The sequence below is a fragment of the Lycium ferocissimum genome, chromosome 9 (assembly GCF_029784015.1).
Source record: "Lycium ferocissimum isolate CSIRO_LF1 chromosome 9, AGI_CSIRO_Lferr_CH_V1, whole genome shotgun sequence".
NCBI lineage: Eukaryota > Viridiplantae > Streptophyta > Magnoliopsida > Solanales > Solanaceae > Lycium > Lycium ferocissimum.
Window position 1 is genome coordinate 35,327,536 of NC_081350.1, and position 17,696 is coordinate 35,345,231.

The following is a 17,696-nucleotide window of genomic DNA, read 5'->3' on the forward strand; positions in this document are numbered from 1 at the left end:
ACCCAACCGCAAAATAGGTTTATTGGTTTATTGATATCGGGTAATTGAATTAACGGATGGGGAATGATTTGGAATTTTATAGTTAACCGCTTAACGGTGTGGGGGGATGGTTTCCTCATTTTCCTTATCGGTTTAACCGTTAACCCGTTAAGAATAATTAAATTATAAATAAATCTCTATGTATATAAAGTACTAAAGATTGGAAATACTAATCATTGAGCCTAAAACTCATTTTTCTTCCCGCAACATGGTAGCAAGCTTTCCATTTTCCTTATTGTCACTTTCGGTGTTTGTTTCTTATTTTCTCATGTTATCAACTAGAATCATTCAAAACATTTTTACTTTCCTTAGATGTTTCTTCCCTTTTCTATGGTGAAGATGAGAATGAGATAGAGTTACTAGTGGTTGTTTGAAAGAATTAAGTTTTTTTTATGGACATTGACACGCTTTAGTATGAAAATATCATACTTAATCTGCATAGTTTGTTTAATAACGATACTTTAGTGAAAATTTAATTCGTGTTTCCAATAATTTAAAATCATGTGTCCCAAGAATATCCACCATGAGTAATACATCCATTTAAATCTTGCGATGTGAAGCAAATAGGGTCAAATGTGAGTTTCCAACCTATACACTATCAATATTGAGCCTTTTGTGTTTTGATAATTTTGTATTGATGCAATAGTCCGAGCAATATAAGGAAAAAAAATCTCATATACTTTATTGATTAACCGATAAATCGACCGCTAATCGCTAAATCCACACCGAACCAACCGATATCTTATTGGTTGGTTAGCGGATTGAGATATTTAAAAACCGATATTCGATAAGCCGAACCGTTATGCATAATTATCCAACCGAACCGCCCGATAAGCACCCCTATTTAAGAACACATTAAAGAACAAAGGGGAATATACATAATTTTGGAAAGCTTGAGGGCTACATATTTTACCCTTTTCAAAGTTCATGGGTCAAACTAATAATTACATGCTTATACAAAAAACTCAACTTTATCTCAATTGTAAACCATTTCAACTGCTTAATAATCTGCTAAATCCTAGTGAGCTTTGAAACTCAGAGCTTTTCCAGTGCACACTCATCTACCATTCAAACTATAGTATAAAGCTCAAAGAAATTCAGTGGCATAACCAGTTGTAGCAGAGTCTCCCACATAGATTCAAGAAATTGAGGTAAGCTCAACATTTTCACTACCCCACGTCCTCGCCCTTAAATTAGTTTATTTGATTTTTTTTTTCTTTCTCCTTTTCTGTTGGGGGTCCAAAAGATGGGATTTTGGGTTCATTTATGGTGGATTCTTGATTTTTAATGGAAGATAGTAGGACAAGCCAAGGTTTATGGGATAACGGTTGATAACGGTTGGTCAAGAATGCTTGGAGTAGAGGGAGGTGGGTGGTGGGGTGGGTTGGGGTAGGAAGAAGGCAGGGGCGGACCCATCACCCATGTATGAATTTTTGGTGCTCGAGCACCCATTAACCGTGGCGGATACTCTATGTAGGCATATATAAAATATTGAACTTTTGGTATAAAATAATAAATAGCACCCAAGAAGCAATAAATGATCTTGGTGCTCTGGTTAAAAGGTTGTGGTCTTTTGGCTAAGCCATGGAGGAGCTGAGTTCGAATCCTACTCAAAGCAATAAATATTTTGTTGATTTTAAGGTGAGCACCCCGAACCATTTCTGCCAAGAAGGGGAGAGGAAGGTTACTTTAATGCTATATGTGAATTACCTATGTGACTCTCTGAGATTTGGTGGCATCCCAAAAGATGGCTGGAAAAGAGCAAGTACAACTAAAGCTTATAATAATTGGAAAAAGTAATACTAGTAAGTAAGAGTGTGTTTAGGAAGAAAATGTCTTTCGGAAAAAATAAGTGATTTTCTTACTTATTTTCTCGGATTTGGTAACCGGTAAGTAATCAAAATATATTGTCCTAAAACATATGGAGTATAATTTAGGCAAATATTATGGGAGTCGGGTGGGGATAGGGGTGTTTGGGTGGGGTGGAGTGGGGTATGTTGGGGGGTGGGGAGAAGTCAATTAATATGGAATGTCACTTTTGAAACTTCGTTTCCCAAATAAAATGTTTTCCAAAAATTTTGACCAACCAAACATAAGAGATTAGAAATATGTTCCTCCATATCAAACACACCCTAACAGAGACCGCATTGATTGAAAGAGATTTGATGTATATATAAACCCTCTTGCCTCAACTAGAAGGAAAAGGAGTGAAAAATCTTGGGGCATTGTAGTATTAGTAACACAGTTTTAAGATCCCAATTTTTCTACTAATATAGTGGATAATTGAAACATGAATCGCATCCCTGAGCGGTTCTCTAGCTGACGATTTTACAAAAAACCGTCTCAGCTCTAAAATTTGGCCTCGTAGTTTCATTTGGTGAATACTTCTATAAACCATTGGCATACCAAAGTGTTGGGGTGGTATATGTAGATTTAAGCACTTCACCACTTTAGGTCTATATGAGTATATTTATGAGGAAGTTGCTGATTTATTAGGGTCAGGAGAGTTATTTGGTACATTTTGGTTGATCTTCTGGACAATAACTCCTAATTTTTTTCTAATATATGCATTTTTGTATTACCCGCAAGGGTGGCTCAGTTGGTTGGGCATGGGGCTTTCATAATGGAGTCTCAGGTTCGAAACCCCCTGCCTACAACAGCAGGGAATTTGCCTTTTGGGTTGAGCTCATCGCACAGGGCTTGCCTAGTGCGGGTTATCTCTCCTTTGTGGTTTGCGAGCTATTGCACAGGAGCTGGGTTTACCCTGTGCGCACCCGTAGGGTAGCGGCTGTGGGTTCCCATGTCATCAAAAAAGATATGCATTTTTGTATTGATTGCTGATGATAATGGTGAACGTATGTTGAAAGAGAGGACTCATTAGTACCTGTCAAACCTGATTGTGTTTTACTATGTTCTCTGTTCTGTATTGCTTCTGTAACTTAATTAGTGTGTCTGGTAAATATTTTATTAAGTTCTGCTCCATGATGATCTTTCTATGGTAACTCCAGCCTTCAATAGTGGAATTTGTAATTATCTTATTTTAATTCCTGAACTGCTCAATTTGTAGGGAACAACCATTTGAGTTGCAAAATTTGATTTCTCACTGGAGCTAGCAGGCAGACAGAAAGCAAGAACACATAGATGCTACAGCATATTTCAGCTCTGACTTATACTTCATGGTGTCCCTCTCAAAATGGTTCAACTTCAGGCCTTTTCTTTGTTTACTCTTTAGTATCTTTGAAATTTCAGTTTGAAAGAATATTGGATTCAAACATTTTTCTCCTACTAATCACCACTTACCAGTGGCTTAAGGCAATGTTTTTGTTGATGCCTTTATTGGGCAATAAGCGCTGAAGGCCTTCTTTTTTTTTTTTTTTTTTTTTTTTTTTAAAAAAAAATTAATTAAATTAGAAAAAGGATGTTCTAGGTGAACAATAACAATCGATATTAGCTCATTGATTCACAAAGTACCGGGTTTTTTGAAAAAGAATGCAAGTAACAATATGACCTCTGTGGAAAATATTTCATGTCGCTTTTATTTTCAGGTGCGTGCCCTGGTGTGGTTGTGTATAAGAAGCCTCAGCAATGGGCTTATCCTCTTCTGCTGAAGGTTCTGTTTCCCTCTTTCATAGATTATGCCCTTCTGCTCAAATACTTGGTCGCTTTATTTGCTTTCAGAATTTTCCACTCTCTGCTTTCAAGCTATAATTATATGAAGCTACTAATACTCTCATATATGTAAATTATTCAGTACTATGCTTTCTTGTAAGTTGTGATGTGCCTCTTTTAACTCGTCTCTTGACTGAATGTTGTCCAAGTATCTAGGATAATATATTCAGATTTGTGTTTCAAGTAATTGGTACCCTTGAGTACTGTTGGTGAAATCATTTGTCTCATGATATTTTTTTGCTTAAAGGTAAGGATGATAATTTCCAACAGACAAATTGAATCTTAGGGCATTCTCCTGTATGTTACTGACGGGTCTAAAGTTGATACGGATCTTGAATTTAGGAATTGGGAATTATTAGTGCTGTTTGTCCCAAGAAATCTTGAATTTGGCAAATGCTCGCTGTTATGGCACTATAAGAAAAATAATTTAATTATTTTGTCATAATCAATCAATGGGTTCTTGGCTCTATCATTAGCATCATGATTTAGGCTGAATGTCTGTACAGTTCTACGATTTCAGAGAGAGAAGAACAAAATTGAGTATCCTACATGTACATGCTCTTAAATTAAATGACTTTTTCTGAAGATACTTGAATCTTCTCAAGCACTCAGTAATGTCTTGAGAAAAGACAGAACTCCAACTCAAGCTCTTCACTTGAGTGATAATTCTTTTGATAATTCTTTTGAACTCATTTTCTTCATCATTATAATCGTGATCCATTGGAGAAATTTGGCATCTTGTGTTCTTACTTATATTCATAGTTCGGCTTCTTCAGGACTTCTCATAACTTCATATCTTTTGTAGGCTTTGTGACCTAAACAACAATCCGAAAGATAGGATAAATCTTCTGAAAGATATTCACAACTATCTGAAATATTAATCTTAATATCCATAATTCATCACTACAAGATCTCTGGTTACTGCTAAGATCAAAGCCGTAATGATTTGACAGTATATAAGCAGTCAACTGTTACTTTCATTCTTTTCTCATTTCAGGAAGTTATTTCATAATCATGTGCGGGAAAAATTATATCTGAAGTTCATTCATTTAGTTATCCTTAACTTCTTCTGAAGTAAACTCTGGTGTTGCATTTAGTGCTGCTGCTTTTTGGTTAAACATATTGATAGCGGAATGCTTTGAGAACTTTGGCCCTATGGTTCTTGCAATCCCTTGTATTTACTTTGTATTTCCTCGGCCTTGTATTATTCCTCATGTTTCATCTGAAGGCTAAGGTATTTGTTTTTTGCTGCAGTTCGATAAAAAATATCATGCAATTGGTCCAAGAAGACAAGGAACCATTCTTTGTTCTGATAGGAGGCATTACCAAGGTCGAAACTCTAAGAAACGTGAAGCTGTGCAGCAGAATGTGGATCTTCCCCCAGTACTGCCCAAGAAAAAAAAGAAGCCCTATCCTATACCTCTTAAGAAAATTCAGCAGGCTGCTAGGGCTGATAAGAAGCTGGCAGAGTCGGGAATAGAAAAGAAGCTTGAACCCCCTAAGAATGGATTGCTTGTACCTGACCTAATTCCGGTGGCTTACGAATTGTTAGATGATTGGAAACTTTTGATTAAAGGACTTGCTCATCTGCTCCACGTTGTTCCTGTCCATGCTTGTAGGTAACTTGTTAAAGAATAAGACTGTTGATTTTATTGCGTGTTATATTTTGAAATGAGTAATTATGCCATTTCTCTATCAACTAAGGTGCCGTTGGACATGCGATTTCAAATCACGATTTCAAGTTTTGATTTCAAATGTGTTTGTTTATCACATTTTATATAAAGCTTCAACTACAACATGCAATTCTGATTTCAAATCCCAAATTCACCTCAAAGATAGCATTTCAACTTCAACTTTGTGATTTCAATTTTTTTTTTTTTTAAATTTAAAACTTGGACCATAATTTTAGATTTTCCAAAAAAAGATCCATCTTTATTACAAAAGTAATTATCCAACTCCTACTTTGCCAACCAAAACACACCCAAAAATCAGTTGATGCTTTTGCGAGGAATCCATTGTTAATCGTTAATTTAGGTACGTTTGCTCGTTTGGTGAGATTGTATAAGAGTTGGGGAAGTTCTAATAGTTCTTACAAATTGTGGGTTTTCATGGTTACGAGGAAAAGTACAATTTGATTTCAAATCCTTGTTTGCAACTTATGACCAGACACAATTTCAACTACAAATCATCCTTCATCCAAATCAATAATTTCAAGTTCATGTCCAAACACCTACTAAGTTACTATTTTTGCCTGCAGTGAATGCTCACAAATCCATGTTGCTCAAAATGGTCATGAGATTCAGGATTGCCTTGGCCCAACCAACAGTAGTCGCAGAAGCTTCCACTCCTGGGTAAAAGGTTCAATTAATGATGTGCTAATTCCTATCGAGTCATACCATATGTATGATCCTTTTGGCACGCGCATTAAACATGAGACACGATTCAATTACGACAGAATTCCAGCAGTTGTAGAACTTTGCATCCAAGCTGGCCTGGATCTGCCAGGATATCCTTCACGGAGAAGGACTAAACCCATCAGAATGATAGGAAAGAAAGTGATCGACATAGGTGGATTAGTTGAGGAGCCTAGGCCCTCTGTAGACAGAAGTTCGGTTATTTTGGACCTTGACACCCATCGGTCTTTTGAACGGTTTGCTCCACCATTGGAGTCAGAGGTGCCACGGATTGCCCAGGAGACTATTGATGCATATGAGAAAGTGAAACGGGGGGTGACAAAGTTGATGAAGAAGTACACTGTCAAAGCTTGTGGGTACTGTTCGGAGGTCCATGTGGGGCCTTGGGGTCACAACGCTAAGCTCTGCGGTGAATTTAAACACCAATGGCGGGACGGGAAACATGGCTGGCAAGATGCAACAGTGGATGAGGTATTTCCCCCAAATTATGTGTGGCATGTTCAAGATCCAAAAGGACCCCCATTGAGGAGTGCACTGAAGAGGTTTTATGGGAAGGCTCCAGCTGTGGTTGAAGTCTGTATGCAGGCTGGTGCTCAAGTACCTCAGAAGTATAAGCCTATGATGAGGCTAGATATTGTGCTCCCTGAAAGTGAAGAGAGTCGCCTAGTCGTGTAAGGTTCCTAACTGTTGTACAGAGCTTTATGTACGCAATGTTTGCGTTATAAATATGTATTAAGATGCAGAAGTAATGATATTGTTCGAATGGGTAAAGTAACTAGTGAGATTGCAGTCTGTTTTGCTTTTGTAATGTGCACCCATTTCAACTTGGAATATCGATGTCCACATAATGTAGTCCAGAAAGATTCACAATTTGGCAGGCGTACTCTTTTTTGTCTAGCTACTAGTCTTTTAGAAGGAAATTGGTTATACTACGAAATTACAGTGGTGCAAGATACAAAGCACAGCTGCAATTCACCATAGCAGTCAACTTGAAGTTTTAACTGTTACTAAATACAGTTTATGAGATTGTTGCCAGTAGCTACCTTTAATTATGCTTCAGAGGTTAGCTTGAGGAACAGGAGCAGCCTTTCTTTCGAGTAATTAGCATTTATGTACTTGCCTGCGTGCCTCGGCCACACCAACTTCTACTCTCTGTGCATGGAAAATACCGAAGTGGCATCTCTACAAGCAGTTTTAAGTACTTCAACGGTATAATATTTCAGAGTTCATTAAATCAGGTTTTAATCATTCTATATTATTTGTAGTTCATAAAATCAATACTCAAAAAGTGTCACAAATAGATTAAGTTTGGTAATAGCAGCCTATTTTGCCATTGAGGGCGTTTAGCTACTGAAAAATACAGATAGGGAAAGATGGAAAAATTGAATGAAATAAGGTACTACTTTTTCCCAACAATAATAATGGGGTACAATTTCTTTTCCTTCTGTTGGGCACTAGCATATCTCGAATCTTTCCTCTGTACAATAGTGTATAAAAGCCTCTCGATGGGACAGGACTTCCCACAATTGCAGGATCAGTACATTTGTCCTGCAAAATAAGCTAAGTTATAATTTAACTGCTAGACCGTCAAGAGTCTTCCACGAAACTGTCGAAGAGTTAAGGCGATCCATTCCAAGCATCCGTCCTTCCCGGAGGTGGGTAATGGTACAAACAGAAAATTGCTGCCAGGGTAGTTCTCAGGCAGCAGGAGCATGTTCCTGGATGACTGATGCCAATTTATTTCGATCCTCCTCTGTTTTTGTTCTTATCAAGAATGTCCGTGCGACAACATCATCGTTGTCACCATCACCCTAAGAAATACAAGCATACAGTCAACCAATTAGTGCAGTAACAAATACAAATAAGTTCTTCAACTTTTAGCCTTATTGCCCAAGTAAATTGAGAAAACTGGAAGCATGGTAGTTAAAAGGAGTGCTGAATTGCACATTCTTGAAAACTTCTTTTTTCAACTATCTAAGTTTCAAGAATCATGCGCGTTAAATTTTCCACATACAGGAGTTGTTCAAGCTGGCTAGCATTTATAAGAATGAAACGGATATTTTTGCTTAAGATGTATTACCGAGGTATGGAATATTGCAACAATGGAGTTCTTCTGCAAGTTTGTTTTAATGCCTGGATATAACAATGCATTAAGCAATATCTTTCCAACCTGCAACAAGTAGGCAAAGAGATACGTTAGGCATAATCTATTCCGACAAGTACAAAAGTTATTATATCTAGCATTTATCTCACTTGGATACGGAAAAGACACTTTGTAAAACTCAAGGCCTGTTCAGAGACTACGGAAAAGAAAAAGAGAAAAATGTAGGGAGAGACTAAGTAGGCGTTTGGCCATAGATACCAAAAACAAATTCACTTTTTTTGGAATTTTTGAAGTTGGAGTTGGAGTTAGAGTTGTGTTTGACCATAGTTTTTGAAATTGTAGTTTTTGGTGAAATGTAGTTGTAAAAAAGTGAAAAAATATTGAAAAACAATTTTTTTGAGTTTTTGGTATTCCGGAATACAACTTCAAGTTGTATTCGGAATATTTATGGCCAAACGCCCAAAAGTGAAAAAAGCGAAAAAAAATTCCGGGAAAAAGTGAATAATTTTTATGGCCAAACAGCACCTAAGAATCTTGTTTCCTTTCCTTTGTTCGCTTTGGAGTGGCAAGTCAAAGAAGTGAAAATTTTGTCTTCTTGTTGTCTTCTCGACCAATTCAGTACGGCTCCTGTAGTAAATGACATACCAAACGTCCAATATTTATGTTATCTTTGCTCTTATCTTTTCATTTTTTATTTTTGATAACAGAGGTGTCCCGGGTAGCTCGTGCACACCTGAACTATTCCACAGGTACCTGCTACCTTTTGACTGTCACAGTTACCTGCTACCTTTCACCAGCATAGGTACCTGCTACGATGCTACCTCCTACCAGCATAGGTACTAAGGCTGTGGCAGATGTTATCTTAGTTATTGTCTTAAAAGAACCACAAAGAGAGGGGAAAGCCAAAGGTTGAGCTGAACATACTGCAACCGCAACCTAGACTATAAATCACCACAGAGAAACCAATCTTTGAATTTAACGTATATAACCCAGTTAGGAGGTGGAAAATGAAAGAAGCCAGCTCATGCACTACACTAGGTCATATTGGTTACAAGCTCAACTTGGTTCATCATTTCTTGAGCGCGATTCAAATAGCAAAGCAACCCGAGCTCGAGCTGTTGAATAACCTGTTGGAAATTTATGTTCTGTATCTACGTCTAACTTTTTCAAGCTAGAGAGAGCTTGACTGATAAAATGTATTAGACCACGGTTTTTATTTGATTTGTCTATCCTTGCATATTGTGAAATATTACTATTTTTCCAAATTTTTTGAGACATTTCAAGATTGAAACCATCACATTTGGTTCGGGATAAATATTACGTTAGGATAAAGCACGTCCAAGGAATAAGGTAAAAGCATTTTTCCATTACACCAGCTGGAATATCCTTTGTTCACCTCCTTCCCCAACGAGGAAAATTCATTATTTTAAAACAAACTCTCCTAAACAATGGGCAGCAGCAAAAATTTACAAACACCTAATCCTCCTCAACTCGACGATAAAACTTGCAAAAGAGCAGACATCAAAAGTAGACATTTTGTTTGATAAGTACACGCGTTAATTCATTGGAATAAGTCCTGAAAGAGGAACCCATTAACGCATTTTCCTCAAGTGACATTCATGTTAAATTGATGATCATTTGTGTGTGTTGCAAGAGATACCAAATAAGAATTTCAATGGTTCCATTCCCCATTTTACAATTCTGTCTTTTATAGTTTTAACTGACAACTATAAGCGTCCCTTCCTATTAAAAACCCAATGAAATAAAAGCAAGAGTCAAAAGGATATATTTCCTTGTTGGGACTAAGGTATATTGAAAATTATTTCATTTGGGATGGCGTGAGGGGTGCACTGGAAGCAAGAAACGGTCTGGAACTTACATCATTTCGTATCAAGATAGTTGGTTTGGATTCCCGGGTACCCCTGCTAACACCTTCTTTACACTTAATAGAAAGCTGACCAGTCCCCCTGTCTTTCCATGCATCTTTATCCGCTGGATCAGTTGACTGAGCAAATGTAAAAAGAAAGAAATAAGTGTCATAACTGGAGCAGATAACAGATCAAGCCAGGCAGCCAAATTCAACACAATTTTTTATACATATAAAATAAGTCAATAGCTTGAATTTGGATCCGGAAAAGAATGTTCATGGTCAAACTTATAGTGCGATCCACTAGAAAGCATGAAACTGTAGTGCCTTGATGACAAGGCTGACAGCAATGAACAAAGTAAAAGGGTTAAACGACACAAGAAAAAATGGTTATAATTGTTATGAGACCTTCTCCATAAAAGTTGTTATATGAGATCACAGAATGAAACAATCTGTATAAAGATTTTGTTTAGCATAAGAATGTCCTTTTAAACAAGAACTATAGCAATCTAATCCAGGAAAAAATGCAGACTCACACATGCAAAACACAAAAGAATACAACAAATCCGACATGACTCAATGGCCACCTCAGTGTGCTGCACCTGCTGAAAGCTACCCTTGCACATGTCATAGAGCATTATAACTATTATAATACAGAATGCTGCAAGACTAAAAGAGTATCAGCTATTCCATGCCTCGAACAAAATTGACCATTACAGTTCAGTATCGATCAGTCATTGTTGACATGAGACATGCCTAAGCTACTCATCATACAAATATTGTCGAGAGATGCAGTTTAAATAAAAATCAGAAGTGTTAAATGATAGTAGTATACATCACAGACTAAAGAATATTGAAGTTCAAAGACTTGAAAAATGGTTAGTAGCCATCCAGCAATAGGATTTTTTATTGTTATAACCACCCAGTAATATGATTTCAGCACCAAAAAGAACTATGCACGATATATTTCTTTCTGAACATGAGTAAGCACTTGTACTATATTACCTTCACATAAAGTTTACATTTGACTTCATGAACTACAGTGACTCCCTTTTCTTCAGTCTTCTTCACCGAAGGGCTGCTTGGCTGCTCCACTTCATCTTCTGCATCGCAAAAATTAACCTCCACCAGTTAAGGAACAAACCAAAAAAACTCACAACCTCCCGTAGCCAATAGTGAAAAAAGAAAAAGAATAGTGTCCAAAAAAACTTTTTAAGATTAAATCTTTTGATTGCATTCCTTCAACTTCTTTAGTCTATAAAGAAATCATATACAGGGTCAGCGAGCGACCAAGAGTTTATATATAAACTGTGTGTATGAAGGTATTCTTTTTTCTCCCCGTCGCACTTCTTTTGCCATGCTACAGAAAATGGGAAAACAAAACCCTACCCGTTTTAAATGGTTAACACTAGGTATATCTTGGCTAAGTTAAGTCTCAGATTGACCTGTTTTCAGAAATAGATACCACTGTGCTTACACAATATTGTTCTCCCTCACTAGTCAATAGTTCCTACCATTATCTGTTACATCAAGATCAGTGTTTTGAAAGGCGTGGGCATAAGCCCCATGGGTATTTAATTTTTAGTATTTTATAAAATTAATCAAATAAACATATAAATAAAAAATAAATTAAAATTATGAAAAAATAATAAAATTAGTAGTTAAAATATAAATTAAAATTATGAAAAAATAATAAAATTAGTAGGCAAATGTATGTATCTATTATTAACATACTAACATGTGCATGAACCATTAAAAAATATCTTGAAAAAGTGAATCACGCAAAGATGCATTACACCAATAACATGACCATGGTGGAACAGAATTAGAGTTGTAAAAATGATACTCAATACTAATAATTCAAAGATAAAAATAACAATAATATAAAGTAATTGTTTTAAAACCTAAAACTAGATAACAAATTAATACTCATTATAATACAAATAGCCAGAATAGAATCTTCAAAACATTATCTAAACTAGAGCGATACCAAAAGAAATTCTAAAACTGAGAACTATCTTGAAAAAGATAAATTAAAGAATGCTAAAAATTCTTGAAGAAAATAAAGCATAAAGAAGGAAAATGCAAGCAAGGAAGCATTGTAAGAATTGGAGGACAAAACTTTTTGCTTTGTAGTTTGCACATTGCATACAAGGTCTAAAGTATATCTGTTACTCCGTAAACCACAAAGAAAATGAATATGAAATTAGGAAAAACAATTAGAAGAAACTTTTGACTTTTTGAGATTTTTAATTTGAGAATTTACTATGACTTAACTTTTTAAAAAGGATTTATTAGCAACTTTGGCTCAAATTTGAAAAAGTTCTCGGGGCTTCCGCCCCAAATGAACACCCAGAACATTGGGGCTCACGCCCTGGCAGTATGCCTTGGGGCGTTTTTGGTACGCGCCCAGAAAACGCTTTTTAAAACACTGATCAAGATGTAACCTTAAGTGACAAAATTCTGGAACTTAATTGAATTGGAGATTCAAAAGAAAAAAATTGAATTGGAGAAAACAAGAACAGACACTTGTCTCAACTCCAAAGCTCATGTTCTGAAATTCCCAAAGGAAATAAGAGTATAAGACAATGGTATTTCCCTTCTACTGTAGAGGGCTGCTCCAATAGGTGCAACAAGAAAATAATGGGTCTTCCTTAATTAAACAAGGGGAGAATTGAGGGCGTGGCCTAGTGGTAAATGGCAAATCGCAAAACACTAAGCGATTTCTTCCAATCTGTCCAAGCCTCGGTGAGCAGAGTTATTTGGTACCTATGCTAGTGGGAGGTTGCGGGTACCCAATGGAATAGTCGAGGTCCACGCAAACTAGCCCGGGCATCACAATCAGAAATAATGTTACAGTCTCAAAGCAATAGGCATTTAACCTCCACCTTACAGTTCAGATATATAACTACTCAAACTAAAAAACGTCTAAAAAAAGAAAGAAAAAGAAAAGGCTAACCAGGCGCATGGCCACATGACTGTGTGTCATTACCCAAAGGAATTGGCTAATAAATCTTTTAATGCAACAACTTACTTCAACCAAAAAAAAAAAAAAAAAAAAAAAAGGAATTGGCTAATAAATCATCAACAATCTTGTATATGATATGAAAATAAGGCGAACACAGCTCTCATATGATGAAAGAAAAAAACCCAGGACTAATCTATCATTGATATACCTATGTCAAACAGGAAAAGAGACCATTATCTAGAGGACTTAATAAGCAAAATAAAATAATGACCACATGATGAGTTTCAAGAAGCACAAGAGATAAAGTGGTAACAAATAATTTGACCCAGCAAAAATCAACTGAAACATGAAAGGTCCAAATCTTACCAGCATCTTGGACATCATTTGCAGTATCAATTTTCGCAGGTACTGCATTTTGGGTTTGTACTGAAGATTGGAGCCCTAAAAAGGATTAGCAAGTTCAGCAGTCAAATAAATCTGTAAAGTGAAGTATTACAGTCATGTATACATTCAGATAAAACTATGCAATGTGGTTAAAAGATAGTTGACAAAATCAAAAGATTATATGAGCATGGAAAAGACTTGAGTGGAGGAAAACATAATTAATTAATCATAACAGTAGTTGATGATGCAGTCACTTCTTTTTCCCAATTATCTCTTACACAACACATTTTTTTGGAAAACTGGTTAATTGTATCTCTTCCACCACACAGTACGATTACTGTCGGTCAAGCAAAAGAATAGAGTTTTTATAACTGGAAAGGTTACAACATTAGGTAAATTGAAAATATTTTTTTTTAATTGGTAAATTGAAAATAATTGGTCCATCCCATCCCTTTTTTTTTTTTTTTTTCCAATGACATGGGAACCCGCAGCCACTACCCTTCGGGTGCGCACAAGGTAAACCCAGCTCCTGTGCAATAGCTCGCAAACCACACATCCCATCCCTTTTTGACAGCTGAATTAGGCTATAATGCATCAGGTGCAAGATTTTTTAGTTTCAATCTTCAGAAAAAATTATGATATTATAATAGCCACTTTCCAAGATGTAATGAGGATTAACAAATCCTAAATGACTGGTCCATTTATCACAGAGCTACTGCAGGAAACTGACATCAGAAAAGTGTCACAGGCGTTGTATTAAATTTTATATTCCATTAGAAATGACACCACAGTTCAGATTTTTTCTTTACATAGCTTCTGCTACGTAGCAGCAATGAGCTAAATTGTCGAAGAACAAGCTAATATACTTTCTGTTCCTACACTGCTAGAACAACAAAGATACCAGAATATTTAAAAAAAAAAAAAAAAAGTAAGAACCAGAAAAAGAAGAAAAATAAAGCATCCAGGATAAAGAAGACTCACCAAATGAAAAGGGACTTGTGTTGTTAAAGAGACCTCCTGAGCTCCATGATGCACCAAAACTTGAAGATGAATTAGCCACAGGAACAGCAGGTTTGGGAAAAGATAATTTACCATCACTCTCCTTATTTATTACTGACTCTAGGGTCTTCGAAGCAGCTTGGGATCCCAGTGCAGATTTATTCTCTCCATTGGAAGAATTAGCTTTAAGCCAATTCACAATGTCACTAAACTTCTCCTGCAATTGAATGAATAAGAAACAGCTATCAAGTCCTATGAATGTTCATTTTCACATGAAATCTTTTACTCAACTAGAAATATATTAGGTGAGTTCAAAAACCAAAAAACATGTCTAGTATTCAATAGATGATATTTCTCTTCCAACAAAATCTAGCAGAAATATGTTGACCTACCCTATCTCATCAATGAATTAGCATACAGAAATGCATCAAATGGGGTAACATATTAGCAACACAACCTCAGCCAAAGAATTTAAGAAAGAATCTTTGGAGTGTGCTCATATTAACTGTCTGAGAAAAAATTTGGAGAGTGAAGAGATGCCGAAGATACCTTGATAGTCGAAGAGTGGTTTAAGTAGTCTTGAATTCCATCTTCCCAAAGTTCATCAGGGTGGTTCTGTAACTGCGTTTGGACCCAACTGCTCACAAAAACAAGTAGTATCCACTAGTTCAATACAGACTTGACATCTGCGAAAGCTTTTTATCCTCCAATGAATCTTGCAACTTCAACGGAGATAAAGAAGAAAACAGAACTCTCATAAAAGAGAAGTACCAGTGAGTTAACAACATCAAGGAAAACATAGCTTGACATGCTGCTACTATATTTGGCAGAATAGAGAAAGACTCTAGGGAAAGAAAGTGTGACTTTCAATTAGATCAGGCTTCCCCAGTCCATTCTGTGACAGAACTTTTTTCCTTTTCTTTTATTTATTTAAACTTTTAGTTCTGTTTTCTTACTCTTTTTTTTTTTTTTTGGGTGTGTGTGTGTGTGTGGTGGGGGGGGGGGGGGGGGGTTGTGGTTGCAGGAAGAATGTGCAGAGATAGAAATTCCATAGAGAGCAAGTCAAAATTACTTCTTGAGAAGCTAAGTAGTTGAAATAGAAAGATGAGAGACCTTGTGAACTGAGTATTGAGAGCTCTCACATGCTGTCTAGATGATTCAGCCCTTTGCATATCTAACTGTGGAGTCTTCGTTGTTTGCGGTTGGGATTGTTCAGCCTTTTGTGAATCAAAAATTGATCCAGCCATTAGTTTTTTGCCCTGAATCTGCTTTGAAACCAACAAACGAGAGATACGGTCAGGGCAAACTAACCACAAAGATTCTACTAAGATTAAACAACCAGGATGCCCCCAATTTGCTAATTTCTTAAGATGCAAGATCAACATCATTTCCCTTGATGCATTGCAAGAATTTAAACAATCTCTTTACCTCAAAAAAAAAAAAAAAAAAAAAAAAAGAAGGAATTTAAACAATCTCTTCCCAAAAGCAAAGTTAAAAATTTGTTTATTCTCCAATCCAAACAAGTGACAACAACTCTTACAAATCAAACCCCTCAATCCCAAGTAATTAGGGTAAGCAATATGAATTATGTGTCCCCATTCCGCTCTTTTCAGCCAATTCATTCCAATACTAAATAATTTGAATTTCAAGAGAAATAGTCAAGAACTCCTAATATCTACTTAAAACTCAAACCTTTAGAAAATCCAGACTTAAAAATGCTAGCTTTACACAAATTTGACAAACTTTCCTCCTTTAAACAGTAGAAGACTAAGAATTTAGAACAACAAGGCAGCTCTAATTAATCAATCAACTATAGTCTCCATTCCAAATTAGTTACCCTCGCTCGCATAAATATTCCTATAAACCTTCCACTTTGTTCATATCCAATTCATTCCAAAACTAAATAACTCATCTTTTAACTATTAATTCAAACCTCTCTCATTCGCTACTTAACAGACTTGAAAACTACGAATTTATAGAAACTGCATACACAAAAAGAATGCTTTATACAAATTCGACGAACTTTCGTCTTTCAAACAGTTTAAAACTAGAAATTTAGAACAACAGGGCAGCTCTAATCAATCAATCAATCAACCATAGTCTCGCTTGTATAAATATTCCTATGTATCTTCCACTTTGTTCAAATCAAATTCATTCCAAAACTAGATAACTCATCTTTTAACTATTAATTTAACTAAAAAAGCCTCCTTTGAACAATTTTAACTGCATTCATTACTTAACAAACTTGAAAAACTACAAATTTACATAAAATAGCAGCTTTTAGGGCTATACTACAAGTTCCAAAGCATTATACAAAGCATACCATAGTTGAAAGTAAATAAAAATGGGAAAAAAAAAAGAAAAAAAAACTCACTGAATCGCCTGTGAACGATTTTGAATCAGACGGAGCGAATCGTTTGGTTCCTCTCATCATTGAGAAAAATCAAAAACAAAAATTTAATTTTGTTTCATTTTTTTTTTTTTTTTTTTGAAAATTAGGGTTTTTTTGGTTCTTCTTTCCAGTTGTGAGCAGAGATGGAAGAGGGGAAAATAGATATGTGGGCCGTGGAATTGGGTTTTTGGTGCACTAATATTTAATTTGGATCGTTGGATTGGATTAATTTAGGGCTGAGGAATATGGCAAGTTGGGGGCCCTATAACGTTTTTTAAGGGTGTGTTTGGTATGACAGAAAATGTTTTCCCGAGAAAATAAGTGGTTTGCCTGCTCATTGTGTTTAGTACTCAAGTCGAAAAATATCATTAGAACATTTGCATACATTCAAAGTAAAATTACTATGAAGTTTTTTAATTAAAAATGCAACTATTGGTGGTGTACAGTACGGGTTGGCAGGTAGGGTAGGCCGGGGGTGGATGGTGTAAAAAAAAAAAAAAAAAAAATTAAACTTTTTTAAAAAAAAATTAAAAATGTTTTTTTTTTTTTTAAATTTGGAGCTCGTGGGGTTGGGTCGCGCGGGGGTGGGGGGATGCGGCGTGCAGGGGGTGGGTTGGAGTGTTTTTATGAATCCCCGAAAATGTTTCTCGTTAAATTTTTATGGAAAACCTTTCTCTTATTTTGTAGAAAAAACCTCTTTGAAAAGTGCAGCCAAACAATAAGGTCGTTTGGCTATAAAAGTTATTCACTTTTTTCAGGAAATTTTTTTTACTTTTTTTACTTTTTGGCGTTTGGCCATAAATATTCCGAATGCAACTTGAAGTTGTATTCCGAAATACCAAAAACTCAAAAAACTTATT

At 35.9% G+C, this 17,696-nt stretch overlaps 2 protein-coding genes across 3 annotated transcripts; one reads left to right on the forward strand and one right to left on the reverse strand.

The window, feature by feature from the left end:
- Nucleotides 1-904: 904 nt before the first annotated feature.
- LOC132030453 (APO protein 1, chloroplastic-like) lies at nucleotides 905-6,992 on the forward strand. Its single transcript, XM_059420092.1, has 5 exons — nucleotides 905-1,190; nucleotides 3,107-3,235; nucleotides 3,585-3,649; nucleotides 4,963-5,327; nucleotides 5,966-6,992. The coding sequence occupies exons 2-5, from the start codon at nucleotides 3,181-3,183 to the stop codon at nucleotides 6,795-6,797; spliced, it is 1,317 nt and encodes a 438-aa protein (XP_059276075.1). The 5' UTR covers nucleotides 905-1,190; nucleotides 3,107-3,180; the 3' UTR covers nucleotides 6,798-6,992.
- A 408-nt stretch (nucleotides 6,993-7,400) lies between these two features.
- On the reverse strand, nucleotides 7,401-17,008 carry LOC132030454 (uncharacterized). 2 transcript variants are annotated; one of them, XM_059420095.1, is made up of 9 exons: nucleotides 16,819-17,008; nucleotides 15,558-15,712; nucleotides 14,994-15,081; nucleotides 14,427-14,661; nucleotides 13,428-13,502; nucleotides 11,099-11,196; nucleotides 10,106-10,231; nucleotides 8,203-8,292; nucleotides 7,401-7,933 (listed from the first exon to the last, which is right to left on the reverse strand). In XM_059420095.1, exons 1-9 carry the CDS (start codon nucleotides 16,876-16,878, stop codon nucleotides 7,820-7,822), a joined length of 1,041 nt encoding a protein of 346 aa, XP_059276078.1. In that variant the 5' UTR covers nucleotides 16,879-17,008; the 3' UTR covers nucleotides 7,401-7,819. The 2 variants fall into 2 exon arrangements, with proteins under 2 accessions (XP_059276078.1, XP_059276079.1); XM_059420096.1 differs by having other exon boundaries at nucleotides 15,558-15,709; nucleotides 16,819-17,005.
- Between the last annotated feature and the right edge of the window lie 688 nt (nucleotides 17,009-17,696).

What these genes read in the sequence shown, in the direction of transcription:
- LOC132030453 (XM_059420092.1), top strand. Translation starts at nt 3,181, where the DNA reads ATGCTACAGCATATTTCAGCTCTGACTTATACTTCATGGTGTCCCTCT. An exon ending in ATGGTGTCCCTCTCAAAATG is followed by an intron (nt 3,236 to 3,584) that starts GTTCAACTTCAG and finishes TTTTATTTTCAG; the next exon opens with GTGCGTGCCCTGGTGTGGTT. An exon ending in CTTATCCTCTTCTGCTGAAG is followed by an intron (nt 3,650 to 4,962) that starts GTTCTGTTTCCC and finishes TTTTTGCTGCAG; the next exon opens with TTCGATAAAAAATATCATGC.
- LOC132030454 (XM_059420095.1), bottom strand. Translation starts at nt 16,878, where the DNA reads ATGATGAGAGGAACCAAACGATTCGCTCCGTCTGATTCAAAATCGTTC. An exon ending in AATCGTTCACAGGCGATTCA is followed by an intron (nt 15,713 to 16,818) that starts GTGAGTTTTTTT and finishes TTGGTTTCAAAG; the next exon opens with CAGATTCAGGGCAAAAAACT. An exon ending in ACCACTCTTCGACTATCAAG is followed by an intron (nt 14,662 to 14,993) that starts GTATCTTCGGCA and finishes ATTCAATTGCAG; the next exon opens with GAGAAGTTTAGTGACATTGT.